Here is a 19,179-nt window from a genome sequence, read left to right on the forward strand (position 1 = left end):
GCAGGTCTCAGTTGTTTGTAGTGGCAAGGGCTTAGATGGGCACACACGTGCTTGTACATGAGGAGGGCACACACGTGCTTGTACATAAGGAGGGCACACATGTGCTTGTACATGAGGAGGGCACACACGTGCTTATACATAAGGAGGGCACACATGTGCTTGTGCGTGAGGAGGGTCCTGGCAGTCTACGCTATACTCCCTAAGTGGCAGCTCCCCTCTATCAATGCATGCCCAGGGCCATAACATCCTTCCTGGGCAAACAGCAAACTCCCCAATTGGTTCATACAGAGAGGTTAAAAATCTTCCATTAATGTCAAGAGCTGTTGCTATGACATCCCAGAATGAAGCCACTTTTCAGTCCTCGACTTTATCAGTTTCCAGGACTTGGCCCCCAACCTGGTTCAAAGATCCAGCGAGGATCACTAGGTCTTAGTCAGTGATCCTACATCTGGGCACTCTCCATCCCCAGGCCTGTCTGTCACTGCCGCCTGCCTGGGTCTAACACCACACACGTGATAAGAGAGGTGTTGCTTTATGACTCAAGGAACCAGACACCAGCCTTGGTCTGTCAGCAACCACCTGTTTCCTTGGACAAGGGCCACTACCTCTCCTGGTCTCCATGTCCTGATCGGTAGGTAGGGGATGCATTTCTGATGGGCCCACCCCACAGATCTGTGATAATCAGAAGGACTTCTGATGACAACGGGGTTTGGGGGAACCCAAAAAAGAAATGAAGACCCAGCGACCAGGGGCTCACCTTGGGTCCAGGCTTGGCCTCCAGGGTGGACGTGGTCCCAGCTGTGGATGTCTCACTGACCATGCTGGACGGTCTTTGGTTTCTCTCCTGCTTCGACATGTGTGAGTGTGGCCTGCAGGGAGGCGTGGGGGAACCCGGTGAGCATGTGCCAAGTTGTAAAACGGGAAGCTTAGGCTGTGATCTGATCCAGGTTGGAGCCGGTTGCTTGGCCTTGGACAACTCAGGCCCCATGTTTTTTGGAGGGAGGCTGATCCCAGATTGTAGGCAGAAGGCCACAATATCCCCGTCCCTGAACTCCAAGGGGACCAAGAAGATGGCAGACGGACACACCACCACAGTCAGACATTTCAGAAAAGGATGCACAGCACACTGTCTGTGGTCCTACAGAGCCCACACTTGTTCTCCTACCAGGATGTGCCTGGCAACTGCTCACGGCGCACAGAACTCCCCACAGGAGGACGAAGCCATCGTACCCTCGCACACACACACCTCCACTTCCCGGCTCCCGAAAGAAGCTGTTTATAATTAGTAACGAGAAATCACTTGCGCACACATCCACACCCCCAGACATACACAGAGAATGCTTACATAAAAGCCAGTGGGGCTTGCCTCCCAAAATAGACTACTCAACAAAGAATCCTATTCTGGGAACACTCCATTTGCCCCAAAATAGAGCCACTGAGATATTAACCCCCTATGCCATGCCTGGATAGCAGGAAGCCATGAAGTACATGGCAGGCCACAATAAGGAACAAGAGAGCCTCCCCCATCAGCATCCGACCACATAGACTTCCTGCCAAGAGGCTCTGGGGAGGTCAGAGCTCGGAGAACAGGTCTAAAGAGATGTGAAAGAAGAGCCTTCTCACCTGCCTTCCACGGAGCCCATATCTGTACCAGTCTTCCCCACACAGCAGTGCCAGCCAATGCCTTCACCCAAGCTCAGGACCTATCCTGGAACAGCGTGCTGCATGACACAAGACCCTGCCAGCCCCACAATCCACGGTGTCCCTGGCTGCATTCTGTCTGCTGCTCCAATGGGCAGCAGGATCCAGGCCACACGAAGTTGAAAGAAAAGTGCCCAGAATGTCCCGTGTCGCTCACTTTTACAGGGTTTGACAGAAAAACTCTAGTCTTCGCCGAGAGACTCCATGCTCCCTTCAGGTCCCACCATTGCTCAGGGGATAGGGATCCGTGGAGTGGCCTGCGTCACAGCACCAGCACTGCCCCAGGAGGGGACTTCTCTGCAGGAATTGTGTGGCCACTATGCTTCCGACTCTTGCAGGCAGGCATCGGCTTCCCAACGGGACCACCCCGTGAGATGCTCGGCAGCAGCTCAGGCACTACCCACCAGGCAGAAAGCTGGCTGACTCCTTATCAGCCAGGCTCATCCACAATCCCTGCCCCTGGCTTCCATCCCAGCCAAAATATTGTTGCTGTTCCCTGCTCGGATGGCGAATGTCACCAGGCGCAGCCTCTCCCTTGGAAGAGGCTGTGGCAGCAAGATCTTGGCTTGGGGGCGGGAAAAGGCTCTGTGAAGCTGCCTTGTCCTGCCTCTGTCTCTAAGCAGAACTACAACCCCAATCCTCCTCCCCAGACCCAGTCCTGCCCAGCGTTCCAGAGGGAGGGACAAGGAAGGAGAACTCTTGGGCTGGCTGTTAGGATAGTTATACCTCGCTATTAAAACCCAAGACACAGCAGGTGCGTAGGATAAGATAAAGTGCTTGCCTCTGAGACTGAAGACCTGATCTCAATCCCTGGGGCCTACAGGGTAAAAGAAAGAATCAGTCCCTACTAGCTATCCTCTGCCCTACAGGCACACACACGTAACACATACAACACACAGACACACACACACAAAACACATGCGTGCAAACACACAAATACATCACACGCACATACACACACACACACAGACACACATGTATAAATAAATTCAAGACATAAGAGCCAGTCTCATAAAGGTTTAACTGTGATTTTTACCAAGTTCAACTGGCTTTCCTCTGAGGTGCTAATAGAAGCATATCATAAGATATTTAAGAAAATAAAAGGCCGGGTGTGGTGGCGCACGCCTTTAATCCCAGCACTCAGGAGGCAGAGGCAGGGGGATCTTCGTGAGTTTGAGGCCAGCCTGGTCTACAAAGTGAGCCCAGGACAGCCACGGCTATTACACAGAGAAATCCTGTCTCAAAAACCCAGAAAGAAAGAAAGAAGGAAGAAAAAAAAAAAAAAGGAAGGAAGGATGGATGGAAGGAAGGAAGGAAAGAAAGAATGAACAAGAAAAAGCTGAACAAAGGGGAATCCCCCATAGTCCTGCTACCAAAGGGAAAAGCATTTTCACAGTATTTATTCCTGCTTTGATTTTTCGGCACATTTTAAGATAAACATTTTCCCCATCACTTTTGAGTTATCGAAATCACCTTAAACAAGCACAACACTCTTTATTAACAGCTCCCTTATGCCCTCGCTGCAGGACAATGAAAAGACTGTCTGGGTTTGTGCCTGGTCCAAGAGACCCAGAATGAGCACGCATTCTGCCGTTTCTTCGCCATGCTAACTTGACCCCTCACCGTAGGCGCTAGCTGGGAGCTCTCTCAGCCAACAGCATGAAGAGAAAGGCACCTTGGCCGCAGGTTGGGTGAGAAAAGAGGACAGAGCTTCTGCTGAAGGAGCCAGCAGAGATTTTCTTTGGAGAAAGACTGGCTATGGCCACAACCCTGACATGGAAGAGAGGAGGTGGGAGGTGTGGGAAGAAAGGAAAGCCCCAAATCTGCCCTAGGGAGGCAACGGTGCTCTCTCTACTAACCCTGCAGAAACAGGTCCCCGTTCAAGCAACAGCCTTCGTTGTTACATGCAGGCCTTCAGAGGGTGTTCGCTGGATCCCCTCACCATGGGTCCCACCAAATGATGACTTTGGAAATGAACACAAGTCATTTACTAGGATTACAACCAGTAACCCACTTCATATCGAAAACAGATATGAGAAACTATCGAAACAACTTTCTCAGCTGGATGAACAACTGGCACTAACAAGAGCTTCCAGAGCGATTTAACCGCATTGATCTGAGCAGCGGAGCACCCACGATGTATGTATGAAGCCTCGTGGAAAAGCAGCACTCAACAAAGCGAGTTCTAGTCCACTTGGCTCGGCTTGGTTTGCTGGACAGACTTATTCCCACTGTGGAGCCTGGCAGACACTAATGTGTCCTCAAGTCCTCAGCCCGAATGCATTCCATTAGTAAGTTTCACCCAGAAGACACACAGTCACCCCATCAGCATGCCCTCGGGCACACCGTGTCCTATGGAGACCACAGGACCTGCGTGCTCAGACTCTTAGTCTACGTGACATCTATTCACCCTAAGCCTGCCTGCCGGGATTCCCAGTACAGTGGGATGGCTGAAACAAAGACCTCCCTTTCCTTCACTTAAGCGACATGAATGCAGATTATTTTCTTGCAGGGGTGTGGGCTGAAGTTAAAACAGTGAGTTAGACTCTGGGTTCAGCCGCCTCCTGGCAGAACCAAACAAAAGAAATGAAGACTAGACAAAATGGGCTGGGAAGCCCCGTTGGAAAATGGCTGGATTCTACCTTGACCTTAGTCAAGAAGCGGCTTTCTCTGTGCCTGAAGACAAAGTGCACATAATCCAACAGAAACGATAAGCCATTTACTCTGAACTATGCCATCACAGCAGGACAGGTCAGCCAAACTGTGAGGGACAGGGACACAAACTGCAGCAAGCAAGGACACAGGGTGGCACTTCCTGGGCAGCTAAGTGGCATGCTCTCCCTGCCTTCTCCTACATGTGCAGCTTGTCTGTCACCTCTATCACCCTCACTTTGCAGATGAGAACACTGAGCCCCAGAGAGACTAATGACTTGCCTAAGGCAGCAGCAATACTCTCAAGTCTGAGGCAGGGGAATTGAAAGGTCAAAGCTATAGCGTGAGTTCACAGCAAGTCTGGGCGACTTAATGAGATCCCATCTTAGAAAGTAAAAGGAGAGCTTGGATGCAGCTCCGTGGTAGAGTGCTCGCCCAGCACACATGAAGGCCTAGGTTCAGACCCTAGTGCCGCAAAAATTAAAGTAAGTTAGAAACAACGAGCTGGGTGGGGTCGGCCGTAAAGACATCCCACGTTCCAAGTGCCGAGCCCCAAGGTCTGTGAGATATACAGATCTTGGCCCTATCAGCCCCGAGGCCAACACCCAAACCGAGAGCAGGAGCTGAGATGACTGCATTTCTGCAGAGCTCCAGAGTGTTTTGACTCCTCCACAAATCAGCTCTCTGGGCCTCAGTTTCTATTTTGTAAAATGGGGTGAAGACCACCTCGCTGTTCACAAGGTAGCTTGTGCATTAAAACGCCTTTCCTTCTGAGAACCAGGAGGCCCCGTAAGAACAGAACCATTCCTGCGTCACCCCGGAGACCCCGGAACCTGCATCCCATTTACAGTTGATTTTTACTACCAAGCCACCTCTCTCCAGAAAGCTCAAGATGCAAACAATTAGCGCAGACCACAGTGGTTTCTTAGCAACGCCATACCTGCGACTTTTTTAGTCAACATATAAAAACTATGGCAGGCTTCCCTTCTAGTGGTCAAGGCACTGGCAGGAAGTCAGAAGGTTATGGGGAAACAGCCCAAACTTACTGGGCTGGGGATATGGTTGGGTGGGACTGTCTTTGCCTAGTATGGACATGACCCTCGGCAGGTTGCCAGCACTGGGAAACAAAACAAAACAAACAAACAAAAACTTTATATAATGTTATCCCATGAATACCTAGATAAATGGACCCCCAACTTCAGGCTCTGTCCTCAAGGATTCCAAAAACAAGAGACTCAGCTGAGTGACAGCTGTGGTAGCTGTCAGACTGAAACTCAAGCACACGTTTAAAGAGCTCACCATGCAATGAAGACGAGAGAGAGAATATGAGAACGGATTAGCTCTTGTCCCTAACAGGCAGGAGCACCTTCACAACCCTGCTCACAGAGAAAGAGAATAGACTGGCTGCCAGCGCTTACTGTCAACTCCCAACACCCTGGGGGAGGCTGCCTGACATGGGATTTCAATGCAGCAACGTCATCCCACCACAGCTCACTGTGCACTTTCCCTGGCCCCCTCAATTCCTCAGACACAGGCTGGAAAGGAGCCCAAACAGCACCCCCGAACCTGGCATGAAGACAGCCTAGACAGTTGTGCCCCAACCTTCAGTCAGAGCATTGTCTCCAAGCTAGACTGCCTGGGGCTAGTCTCTGAGCCCCGCCACCCGCATGACTATCTGTGCAGGACGAGAGCCAGATATGGACCTCTGAGACGCCCACACTCTCATCTGCCCCTTTCCAGCCTACCTGCTCTTCCTGCCCCTTTCCAGCCTACCTGCTCTTCCTGCCCCTTTCCAGCCTACCTGCTCTTCCTGCCCCTTTCCAGCCTACCTGCTCTTCCTGCCCCTTTCCAGCCTACCTGCTCTTCCTGCCCCTTTCCAGCCTACCTGCTCTTCCTGCCCCTTTCCAGCCTACCTGCTCTTCCTGCCCCTTTCCAGCCTACCTGCTCTTCCTGCCCCTTTCCAGCCTACCTGCTCTTCCTGCCCCTTTCCAGCCTACCTGCTCTTCCTGCCCCTTTCCAGCCTACCTGCTCTTCCTGCCCCTTTCCAGCCTACCTGCTCTTCCTGCCCCTTTCCAGCCTACCTGCTCTTCCTGCCCCTTTCCAGCCTACCTGCTCTTCCTGCCCCTTTCCAGCCTACCTGCTCTTCCTGCCCCTTTCCAGCCTACCTGCTCTTCCTGCCCCTTTCCAGTCTACCTGCTCTCCCTGCCCCTTTCCAGCCTACCTGCTCTTCCTGCCCCTTTCCAGCCTACCTGCTCTTCCTGCCTGATCTACCAAGAAGCCTCTGTTCTCATCACACTGCAGCATTTGTTAAACAGCAATCAGAGCAATTCCCAGACTATGGGGGGGGGGGGGGGAGGGTTGGGAGGGCAGGGGGAGGGGGAGGCAAAAGAAAGGGACAAGAGAAGTCACAGGAAGAAACAAGACTTCTGTTTTGCAGCAACAGCTTCCCTTCCACGCAGCAAAGCAACCACGACTGCATATTTGGCCAGCTAAGAGCTGAAGGCGTAGGTGTCATGTGGCAATGATTGCACTCCCAAGCCGATGCCCTTCGAAACATCCACGCCAAGAACTGCCACTAGGCCCTGAGTGAACTAAGGGCCCCATCCCCAAGTCTCCCCTTACCTGTAACTGTCACAAATGCTGTCGGAAAACCCAAAAATCCAGTCAAGTTTCTGCATCTGCTTGCCAGGTGTTTGCATTTCTCCTCATCTTTTCTGCTGCCATGGCAACCAAATGCAACAGGCAAAGCTAGCCCAAGACTCTCCGTTTCTGGAGACAAGGTGCTGGTTCTACCAGCCATGGATGGTAACATATGAGGTGCTCACAGCTTGGAAACCCAAGGATAAGCACGGGGTACCCTCCTTCTGAAGCCGAAATGCCCTCTCCCCAAGCTCACTTGCTCTTATCTCTGGCTGCCAGCTTTTACCAACATGTAACTACAAGAAGAGCAGGAGACAGCATCACCCAGCAGCAGGAGATTCCTACCCAAGCCCACCGTCTGCACCAGCCCTGAAACCCGTCCCATAAAGCCTCCTTTGCAGAGAGGCAAGTTCAGTAAGAGCCTGTCTGCCTTCAGCAAGCTCAGATCTCTTTTTAGAGCTGTCTTCAAACACCATTTACAACGTTACCAGCAAGTCCAACCAGTGTTTTCTTTCCAAATACACAAGTGAGAAAATGGGAGGATGGATGAAACTCACTGGACACAGGGAAGGGCAGGCCAAGTCAGGGTCCCCGTGGTCAGGAGCCTCCAAGGGAGCCCACAGGCCTTGCAGTAGGTTGCTCAGCACAAGTGAGCTTCGGAACCTCAAGGCAAGTGCACTCTCTCTCAAGCCAGGCCCCACCTCCACATGAAATGCTCTGCAGACTCTGGGGACTGGTGTGCACAGCCCACTGCCAGCCAGCTGCCGCCGTCACTGCTCAGGAATGCTTCTGTCCTTTTCCCCAAATGCTGTAAAGGCAACCAGCACTGAGGAGGAGAAAGTACAGGCCTGCACAGGGGTATCAGCTATGGAAATCACATTCCTGGACCTTCCAAGTCCCTTGTGTGCAGACGGACCTATTAGTCTCTGTGACGGTTAGTTTCAGTTGCAAGGACAGTTTAGATGAGGAGTTGTCTACACTGGGTTAGCCTATGGGCATGTCTGTTGGGGACTGTCTTAATTAATTAAGTCAACTGATATGGGAAGACCCAGCCCACAGTGGGCAGCACCATGCTCTAGGCAGGAGGTCCCAAACTGTCTTAAGAGTGGCGAAGTCAAACTGAACACAAGCAAGCAAACAATCAAGCAGGCATTAATTCATCTCTGCTTTTGGCTGTATGTGCCGTGACTAGCTGTTTGACCTGCCCTCCCCATAGTAAGACTGTAAGCTGAAACAAACCCCTCTCCCCACTAAGTTGCTTGATGATGATGATGATGATGATGATGATGTCAGGATATTTTACCACAACAACAGAAATAAAACTAGGACGGCCACAAAGGACCAAACACCTGCTGATAATTGAAGAAAATCAGTGAGAAGCTTCAAAGAGCAGCCCAGATGATCCGATCATGGGCAGTGAGGCCCTATAACAGAAGACACAGCAGAGGAAGCTTGGTGTCTTTAAAGCCAAAGCCAAAAGTTACCACACCTACAGTTAGAACCCCTATGCGACAGCAGCTGCCAGTCACCAGGGTTTCTGCCTGACTGTCACTAATTTAAACAAGGATCTGCTTCCCCTCCTCCAGACCCCAGCTTTGGGTTCCTCCTTGAGGCCCCTAAAGATTATGTTTATGTACAATAGCTGCAAGAGAGTAGGACGGGAGTTAAGTCAAAATCAGCATATGAAAGAAAGACTGGAAGCCCTCTTCACCAAGGCTGACAAGTAAATGAACATGCAAAGAAAAATGTGGGCTACACAAACGACCCCAGGCCCACCATGTGGGAATACATAGTCCTGATCCACTCACCTGCCATTGAGCCTTTGATCTTTTTCCAGCTCTGGCCTGTTTCCACCCTTGGAGAAGCGTTTCTCCCTTCCTGCCTGCCTCCACTCACTCTGTCCAAATCCTCGTCCAGGGCCAAGGGCCTGGGAATTCCTGCAGGCGCCCTCTGCACCCTACCTCACCTCTTAACACCCTCCCACCGGGTGAGGAGTCTGGTCAGAGCACACTGGTGTGCAAGGTGATGTTCCGGGAGGCCATGCTGGTACCACCAGGGCACATCCTGCAGCATCTCTTCCCGCCCACATGCTCTCACCAGACACTGAAGGCAGAGAAATAAATCTCTTCACGCTCTGAATCAACCAATCCACTCCAGGCCCCCTCTCCCTGACCACAAAACAAATGAACGAACAACACACGAACCAGGAGAAACAGCAAGTTACATTTTGAGCTCGTGTCTTCAAGCTCTCAAGCTCTGCCTGAGTATGGAGGACGCAACAAGAGCAACAAGAAAATACTTACTCCTCCTGGAGAAGGAATTCACTGTTTTCTGAAGAAAACTGTCCAGTCACGGGATGCCTGAACGTTGTGGTCTGCTGGTTGTGGCTAGAGAGACAGAGAGGTGAGAAGTCAAGTCGATGAGGAGGCAGTCTGCCTAGGGACCCCGGCCGTCAGGCAGTCCTCACGGCTGGCCTGTAGCTCAGTGTGCACACAGCCCAGGCTGACCTCAAACTCATAGAGATCCCCCTGCCTCTGACTCCTAAGTGTCCAGCTGATTTTGTTTTCTAAAACAGGGTCTAGCTGCATATCTTTGGCTGCCCTGGAACCTCTGTGTAGACTGGGCTGACCTCTAAGTTTGGACAGTCTTCCTACCTCTGCCTTGTACATAGTGGGATTACAGTTATGCATTACCATGCCCGGGGAAACACAGTATCTTAAAGACATTTCACAAAGTTCCAAAACACTGAAACAGTAAGGGGAGGGGAACCTTTAAGATACTGATTCAGGAACGAAGGAAAACAGGCGGCAGTCACTCAGTTGCTTCCCCACGCTGCATGCGGGGGAGAATCCTAAGAATTAACCACCCACCCTGCAAATCCTCTCTTCTTAAAATTCTTCTCAATGCTACCAAATGCCTTCAGCTCACTGAAGGGCTGATAAACGTATGGGCATGTCTCTACAACGCGGCCTGCATGGCTCCAACACCCAGGCGCTTCTCTTGCGCTTTTGAAGTTAGGAGGGACCGCCGCCATGCCACGCTGACAGACTCGGCCCGCGTAGGTGTCTTGTGTGCTGACAAAGCCTGCCTGGCACTTCAAAAGACGCAGAGCTGGCTCTGGAGGCTGCTGGCTTGTTTCACAAATAAATGGATCTCCTTTCTCAAAAGAGTATGCTATGGATAGTTTCCCAAGCACTAAATCATAGTTGCTTTAAAGTGTTTATAAAATTTAGAAACAATAAAAATCACCTGTAGCATTATTATATATCTGGAAATCTCTTCCCAAGGTAGTTTGAGTTTGTTCGGGTTTTTTTTTTAAAGAATTTTTTGATATCATATTTTTTTGTTTGTGGGTTGGAGCACATGTTGCAGGGTACACATGTGAGGTCAGAGGGCAACTTTGGGGAATCAGTTCTCTTCTACCACGTGTATGGGACCTAGAGATTGAACTCAGGACATGAGGAGTGACAAGTGTCCTTACTCGCTGAGCCCAAGTTGGTAGTGATTTCCCCCATATATAAATAGGCTGCTTTTTTCCGTTTTTATATTTGACATTAACTTTCCTTAAAAACAAAAAACAAAACAAACAAAACAAAACAAAAAAAACCTTCAAGTCAACATGTAAAGGTTTCCACTGTAGTTTTTACACCACATCTAACTCACACAGGAGAAACACTTTCATTCCGATGCCTTCATTTGAATTACTGAATAACAGTGCAGACATAATCTTTTTCACACATCTTGCCTGTGTATGAGGCACTGCAAGGGGACAGGGGAACCAAGCACTCCTACTCCTCAAATCCATGGTGCTTCTGCTTAGACTCACACTCTTCTAAAGCTGGAAAGTTTAGGGGTTCCCTCCCATTACAGTCAACACCTTTGAGCAAAGATGCCCCCCATCTCAAATTGTTTCCTTGAGTTAAAGCCACTGAAGTCAAATCAGTAAATCAAAGGGCATAATCCCTTTTTAAAAGCTCTTAACACAGGAGTGAAAAGACGACTCTTTTTGCTGTTTCAGCCAATAGATCATCTCAATTTAGTGGCACTAAGACGTTAGCTTCACCCCCTAACTGAGCACTGGGCCTCTCTGGAGATTAGTGTATCTAAGTCAGCACAGCACAAAGGTTAGAAGGACAATCCAGAGGAGCCTGAGATTCTCCTTACTCTGTCCTGTGCCTGGTGTGACCTTAGCACTGGCAGCCAGAGCGGCCCTGGTCCCAACAAACCATCAGTTGAGGCTGCTTGCTCCTTGCTCCAGCCCCAGAGAACGACCCCTACCAAGCCTTCACTCATCCGTGCACAGCTGGCCTCTCAATTCCTGTTCCTACCCTCAGGCCAGCCCACAGATTCCTATGACTTCATCTGTCAGGCAGCAGCCTGGCTTCCTTAAAAAAAAAAAAAAGCAGCTTTTCAGTTACGGGCGGGCACGGGGGCTCCCCCCTCCCCAACACCTGCTTCAGCCAGCCTTGCTTCACATTCAAGGGCTGGGCCTTATTTGCACCGTCCCCAGGAGACTGGAGAACGCCAAACTCTAGGTCAGTCTCCTTTTCAGTCTGGAGGGGGAAATGTCCTGCTCACAAGAGAGCAGTTAACCAGTCACACCACTGGCATCTAGAGCCCTGAGGCGCCCTAGCATCCACACCTCACCTGCTCACACATCTCAGCTATCAACACACCAGCTCCCCATTCTGTAAATGAGGAAACTGGGCTGAGGTGAGGGGGGCGTGATTTTGGTTTCTTTAAGATACACAGAAATATTATAAGAATGTGCTTTCAGTTTGACCCCAGGTGTAGGGATGTGGGGCTGCTTCGGACTGTCACAACTGACTATGATTTGCCTCGTGCTCTGCATGGTTTTTACCAGCTGCAGATAGTTTCTGCAATTGTGTGAAGTTTGGAATGCTGGGAAATTTTCAGAGGATATAAATGCTAGCACCCTACAGGCGGCGGGTGGTTTGTTAGTAGTTGTGCTCAAAGAAGAAATAGGATTCTTCCCCCCCCCCCTTCTAGTGATGGAGGTGAAACTGGGGAGATAAAGGGTAGGGAAATGAAGAACCCAGAAAGTAGCAAAGACCAACTACAGGGGTGTGTACAGGACAACTTCAGGGCAAAGTGTTGCCACAGGGCAGGAATCTCGGTCTCTGTAAATCCCATGCCTTCTGCATGGTCGCCCGTTGCCCTCTTCCCTTAGGAATCAGAGACCCAGCAGGCAGGGCACCTGAAACAGCAGTACCACCGTCACCTCCCCCTCATCTCCCTTGTGCCCATTAATGCTAGTGTGGCAGTCAGGGTACCCCAAGCAGCCTCTGGTCCCACCCTAAGATCAGCTCTAATAGACGAGACCACACACAGGACAAATCTTTTATGTGCCTGGAACAGATGCAGCAGCCAGTGGTCGCCTTTCCTCACACATCATCAACCCTCAGGGCAACCACTGTACTGCCCACCCCCAACTCATGTCATCCACCGTAAATAGGCCCCGAGTCTCAGGCTCATGAGGCCTGAGCTAACTGTAGGCACTCTAGCATTAGAAGGAAGGTGAGTTTCACTGACAAAACGCAGCTGCTGCCCAATCACACGCACAGCAGCTCACCGTACTGCATGCCTTAACATTCGTGCTGCCCTCCTGTGCCAGCACCGGCAGCCTCAGCCCCGGCCCTTCCAGCCTCAGCACCGGCAGCCTCAGCCCCGGCCCTTCCAGCCTCAGCACCAGCCCTTCCAGCCTCAGCACCGGCCCTTCCAGCCTCAGCACCGGCCCTTCCAGCCTCAGCCCCGGCCCTTCCAGCCTCAGCACCGGCCCTTCCAGCCTCAGCCCCGGCCCTTCCAGCCTCAGCACCGGCCCTTCCAGCCTCAGCACCGGCCCTTCCAGCCTCAGCCCCGGCCCTTCCAGCCTCAGCACCGGCCCTTCCAGCCTCAGCACCGGCCCTTCCAGCCTCAGCCCCGGCCCTTCCAGCCTCAGCCCCGGCCCTTCCAGCCTCAGCACCGGCCCTTCCAGCCTCAGCACCGGCCCTTCCAGCCTCAGCACCGGCCCTTCCAGCCTCAGCACCGGCCCTTCCAGACCCTGACTGCTCACATCCATCAACTCCTGCCCGACACTCAGATAACCAAAGATGTCAGAGACACACAGATCACGTTATTTCCATGATACATATAAGAGAAAAGAGGCTACAGATTATAAAATATTACCACTATTTTAAAAGGGGGGGGGGTTGTGTGTCCATTGAGAGAGGAGACAGACCCACGGGGATGAATGAGTCCTGAATACCGCTGGGGTCTTGAAGTTTTATCACTTTTGATTGAGTGTCCCCAGCTTGCTCCTGGCAGAGCTTCTGGCTCAGCACTCTGAACAAAGAACAGGAGTAGAGTCCCTAGGCTATGCCATTCAACCTAATACCGGTAGGACAAGTTATGTGTTGTCACGTGGCCATTAGGGAGAAAAGCGAGATCCACAGAGGTAGACAACTTGCCTACAGACACAGTCAACTGTGTGGGGCTCCCCACACAGCCCCAGGCCCACGACTGCACAGTGAAGGCTGTCAGGTCAGTCTGGAGGCTGCATGCTCCTTGTTCCTCTTTGGCCCTAAAACTCCAGTCTGTTTCCTGATTCTAAAGAGTCCCGTGTCCCATCGTCCTGACTCAAGAAACATTTTGCAGGCCTGTATGGACACGTCCCTGAAATACCTGTTCTGAAACCTGACTTTCCACCTTTGCTCCTCCATGCGGCAGACATGGAGCCAGGTGGCTGGTTTCAAGGGAATAGAAACTCCCCTCACACACCAGTTTCTGCTTTGCTTTAGGCTACCGAGAAAGCTGTCTGCCAAGTGACTTAAAACACAATGCACTCTTCTTTTTTCAAATCCAGTTCTTCCGCTCAGATGTGGAGAGTACCAGGGAGCACAGAGGGACGGTGGCAAGGAGGAGTAAATACCCAGGCAAATAAACAAGCACGCCCTCACAAAAACCTCAGTAACGGAACACAGAGGACCACAGAGAACCAGAGAATGTGCTTAAGAGAGCTAGCTTACCTGCCACACGACACACCAGCCTGGCCAGAATGTGAGGCGGGCCTGACAGTTTCTTGCAAGGTTTTGGCAAGGTGAAGTTTTCATTCATAGAACAGCAAGGCCAGGTGTGGTGGTGCACTCCTTTAATCCCAAAACTCAGGAGGCAGAGACAGAAGGATCCCTGAGGCCAGCCGGGTCCATAGAGTAAATTCTGAGGCAGCCAGGACTACACAGAGAAACCATGTCTCAATCCTGCCCCCACCACCTCCCAAAAAAGAATGGGCAGTGACTTTGTTAAACATAGAAGTTCCAATTACTTATTTAGCAAATTATATATATATATATATATATATATATATATATATATATTTTTTTTTTTTTTTTTAAATGAAAGGAGCTCTGGAAAGCTGTGAAAGATGCTTAAGGGGAGGTCAGAGATACTGGTGAGTGTGGCTTTCCGACGAATGTGGCATTGGTATGTGGAGAGTGACAGATGTGCTGTCAGCACTAGCTCTTATCTGGTCCCAGCTATAAAAAGAAGAAACCGCTTAAAATGTAAGGAAAGTATCTGGGCCGAGCCAGGAGAGGCCTCATCAAGCATGCTGTGCAGACACTTGTCAGTCCCCTGTCCCCAACCTTCTCACCCTTCCACAGACCTCCCTGAACACAGGAGAACAGTCGCCCTCAGGCTAAGGCCATCTTCAGCATTGCCTCCAGGAGTCTTAAGGCGCATTTTATCTTTGTCCTCCAAGCCTCAACAGAACTAAGGATTGTGGGTCACCTAATAGCAGGGCAGTAAATGCTCAAAACTGAAAATTCAAACTTCAGGAATGAGAAGAAGTAACCTTAACTGCACGGGCTCTCATCTGGGCTACTCAACAGAGAGGCTGTAATCAAGGAGAGACTGCCAGCTCAGGTGGCAGCGCCCTTGCCTAGCAAGCACAAGGCTGTGGGCTGGGTGACCGCCTCAAAAGACAAGCAGCATCTTCACACTGCCTCAGCATTTCCCAAGCTCCTTTCGGTTTATTTTACTTAACACTTTTACTAATTTATTCGCTTAACAGAAAGTGTCGCCGTAATGTGGCAGAGTGGTCTTTCAAGTTTTCAGAGTTTTGAAGACACCAAGATTGACAGCAGCTCTCTGCACTCTGCCAGCTCCTCTGTAGCCTGGGAATCCAGCCTGGGGGAGCCAGACAGCTGTCCTATCCTGTCCCCAAGGGGAAGCTATGCACTCAGCACTCAGCACTAACCTCTCTTTGAGCATGTGCCTTGAGCTCAAGGTAAAGCACTCCTCCTCCTCCTCCTCCTCACCTCTAGGTGGGATTTTAAAATGTTCCTGTGACATTTAAAGAGGATTTAAAAGGGGAGGGGGGAGCATACACACTTAGCATACAGAAGGCACTAAATGTTTGTTTAATCTGACTGGGCCTTGACTACGGCAACAACAGACACCTAAGTTTTAACAAAAGGAGAATAACCTTCCATTGACAGCCTCCTGCATTAAATTCTAGAAGCACTACACCATGCAGAGTGAAAATAAACTCCTTGCCTTGGCTAATAAAACCCTAGAAGGTGGGTTAGGGCTGTAGCCCAGTTGGCACAATGTTTGCCCAGCACACACAATCTCCAGTACCACATAAGCTGGCACTGTGGCACACACTAGGTGGCACAGAGGGTCAGCAGCTCAAGGTCATCCTCAACTACTAGGGGAGTTCCAGGCTAGCCTGGGCTACATGAGACTCTGTCTCAAAACATAGCAAACCTCAGATGAGCCCTGCGCCTCACAGCAGCCTCTTCAAGTACCATTCTGTCCCTGCCCGTCTCATCTCCTCACCACCCGGGCCTCTCCTACTTGGCAGCCCTGTCCTCGCAGCCTGCAGGCTCCCTGCCTGTGTTCTTCAGACCTGGGCAGGGCTATCACCACCCTGGCCCTTCCCACCATCACTTCCCAGCACACCGGCCAGTTTAGTTATCAAGAGCTGTGATGTTCCTCACTTCCGTACACGTGTGATCCCTGTGGGCTCTGACTAGCACACAGATCCGGCCTGCCTCTTTACTGCCCTATCAGTCAGTCAGGTGTCTGGCACCCAGGAGGTGCTCAGAAGTATCTCTTGTCTCAGTGAAAAAACAAAACAAAACAAAACAAAACAAAAAACTAAAGGGATTCTGATCTTCAGGTGAGCCTTCGAATGAGCTGGCTGAGCCTGCAGAACCCAGAACCCAGTAACAGACAAGAACTTAACAGTCATTGGCCATCAGGACTTAGCCGCCTTCTGCTGGCAGAACAAGAGACTAACACACCAGAAGCCGCTCCAGGCCTGCAGTGAAGGTTAGCAGCCTCAGTGCAGAAAGGAACGAATCCGATGGCCGGGAGGAGGCTGCTGCGTGATTAAGGGCACGTGGGGTAGGAGTGGGAGCATAACGCAGTCGCCCTGTTATGAACCAGGCACATGGGATAAGCTTACAGCTCAGGGACGGATATGAAGGCTCTCGCACTGCTCTCTGCTCCCTGCACTAGCTCGCATCCTCTGGGCTTCACTCCCAGCCAATCCTCAGTTACTTGGAGGGGGGAGGGGGAGCCCTCCTGTATTTATGGGAGGAGGGATGCTCATGAGGAAGGGCACCTGAACTGGTACCTTAACAACCCAGGAATGAGCACCAGCCACTTTCAGCAAGAGGCCGTGCAGAGCCTATCAACACACCATACGCCCCAGAGATGGTGCAGTGGCTGGGGCTCCCCTATCCCAGTCCTGGAAGCACCCACTAGCCCCGGGGAGCCAGAAATATAGCAGTGCCAGGCTACTAGCACCCACAAACTCTGGGCCACAGCCTGAGGGGTGATCAGGTACTGCCTTGAGTGGAGTCTGAGAGGGTCACAGGGACTGCCCACCTTGGAAAGAGGGTCACAGGGACTGCCCACCTTGGAAAGAGGGTCACAGGGACTGCCTACCTTGGAAAGAGGGTCACAGGGACTGCCTACCTTGGAAAGAGGTGTCTCTGTCAATCTTGTGCCCTGGATAGAGCAGACTGAGGACTTCCACCACGATCTAGGAAGCGTTCTCTCTCTCTCTCTCTCTCTCTCTCTCTCTCTCTCTCTCTCTCTCTCTCTCTCTCTCACACACACACAGAGGTTACAGGTTCTCAGACCCACTCAGCGGCCATCCCATTTGTAAAGTACCTCTCCCAAGCAAGCAACCTGGCCTGCCAAAGCTTGCCTGCATCCCAGATCCCACGAGCGCCACATACCTAGAATTCCACCTGCTGAATAGGGAGTTTTACTTTAGCCTTCCTGTGATCATGAATGAAAAGATTAAAGGCACACTGCTACTAGAAGGAGGAAATCAAATGCAGTCAGCCCTGGCCCTTGAGAAGGGACTTTTCAGAGACAAGGTAATGGAAGCCGGTACCAGCCTCGTTAGCAGTAACTCCTCAAGCGCTCAGGGCTCGAGTTTCCCTCTCCTGGGCCCTCCATCGGCCAAGGCCACCCAGGAGGATCAGATTGGACACAGCATGGAGTTCAAACCTTAGCCCCGCCCTGTGCACGCATGACCTCGAATGAGTGGGCGAGTGCTAGGCTTATCTGTAGAGGAGATAACCCAATTCTGCAAGGTTATGAGGGGCTGAAATAGGGCCCAAGAAACACTTCCGCATTTGGGGCCTGCTGGGATTTTCCTTTGCTAGCTCTACTGCTCTTGATGTATCCTGCCTCGCTCTGCCTCACAACTCCAGCAGGACGAGCCCGCAGAGACAGAGACTCCAGCACACACTTTCCTTCCTTTGAGCTAAGGCACACACAAACCCCAGATCACTATTAACGTCTACTTAAAGAACTCGCCTGCCATGCCGTGTGTGTGTGTGTGTGTGTGTGTGTGTGTGTGTGTGTGTGTGTGTGTGTGTGTGTTGCACACCTTTAATCCCAGCACTTGGGAGGCAGAGGCAGGCGGATCGCTGTGAGTTCGAGGCCGGCCTGATCTACAAAGTGAGTCAAATCCTGGACTGCCAAGGCTAACACAGAGAGACCCTGTCTTTTTTTTTTTTTTTTTTTTTGGTTTTTCGAGACAAGGTTTCTCTGTGTAGCCTTGACTGTCCTGGACTCACTTTGTAGACCAGGCTGGCCTTGAACTCACAGCAATTCGCCTGCCTCTGCCTCCGAAGTGCTGGGATTAAAGGCGTGCGCCACCACACCCAGCTGACCCTGTCTTGAAGAAACAAACAAACAAACAAAAAACAAAAAAAACAAAAACAAAAAAGAACTCGCCTGCCAGGCAAAGTGGTTTCAGATCAGGCACCTTACCTCAACCCCACCCTTGTCCCTCAGAGGGTCTGTCTCCTTGGTGTAGAAACAGTAGGCCAAGGGTGACAGGCTGAGCTCAGGCAAGGGCACAGAGCTACAGGAGTACTAAAATTACAAAGGAGACACTTTCAACCTCAGAACACCCACTTATAATTCCATTCCCTGCTTCCCTGAACCAGTGCCTCAGCAGCCACTTGAGACGACAGGGCCAGGTGTTACGAGACTCTCCCAGGCAGTGAGGGCTGTTCAGGTGAATCTTCTCAAACACTGCCACCTACCCAAACCCAGCCGGAAGCTCAGCGGCACCACAGGTAACTTAAAACACTGAGGACCATCCCCTCCTCATCTGCTAACAGGGTACTGTTCAGAAGAGCAGGAGGGAAGTAAGAGTTCAGGACACCTTTGTCCTACTTTTCTCTAATTAAATGGCATTCTTGCTGAGAAATGGCACTCCTGATCATCTGAAACCTCAGGAACCAAAATACATCACACACTGACTCCTCACAGACCCAGAGGGAACTCACCTGCTCTCTTCTTGCAGGCAGGCCCGCACTCGCCCTGAGCCCCATGTTCAGGACTGTGTCTTTCCTGGTGGTGGTCTGATGAAATCTGCCCTCAGCTCAGGGCAGAGAGGAAGGCTCCCAACTGCCTGCTCTCTTTCTCTCTGTCTGTCTGTCTGTCTGTCCCCCTCTCCCCTCCCTCCCCCTCCCCCTCCCTCTCTGTCCGCCACAGCCGCTCCCAGGTGTCGCGCTCCTGCACCACTCCTGCCCATTCATTCTCCTTCCTTCCCACACCCTGAGCAAAATCAGGCACCAGGCAGGGCTGAGGCTCCTGCTCTGAGTCACCACCCCCTGTGGCCAGAGGGAAGGGGGAGGCTGCGGGCTGTGG

General features: G+C 51.4%; 1 protein-coding gene across 11 annotated transcripts in view; it reads right to left on the reverse strand.

Annotated features, from left to right (window-relative positions):
- The window catches only part of PLEKHA7 (pleckstrin homology domain containing A7), a 203,595-nt gene that overhangs the window by 68,107 nt on the left and 116,309 nt on the right, over positions 1 to 19,179 (reverse strand). For 7 of the 11 annotated variants that reach the window (XM_084771588.1, XM_084771586.1, XM_084771584.1 and 4 more), the window contains 2 exons: positions 9,297 to 9,380; positions 758 to 869 (listed from right to left, as the gene is read on the reverse strand). In XM_084771588.1, the coding sequence (XP_084627714.1) occupies positions 758 to 869; positions 9,297 to 9,380 (196 nt within the window). Of the gene's footprint in view, positions 1 to 757; positions 870 to 1,623; positions 2,324 to 9,296; positions 9,381 to 9,863; positions 9,883 to 18,815; positions 19,093 to 19,179 lie in introns of those variants that run through there. The other 4 variants (XM_084771581.1, XM_084771583.1, XM_084771580.1 and 1 more) reach the window with 4 other exon arrangements.

This window comes from Acomys minous, assembly GCF_964271855.1.
Source record: "Acomys minous genome assembly, chromosome: 2".
Lineage (NCBI taxonomy): Eukaryota > Metazoa > Chordata > Mammalia > Rodentia > Muridae > Acomys > Acomys minous.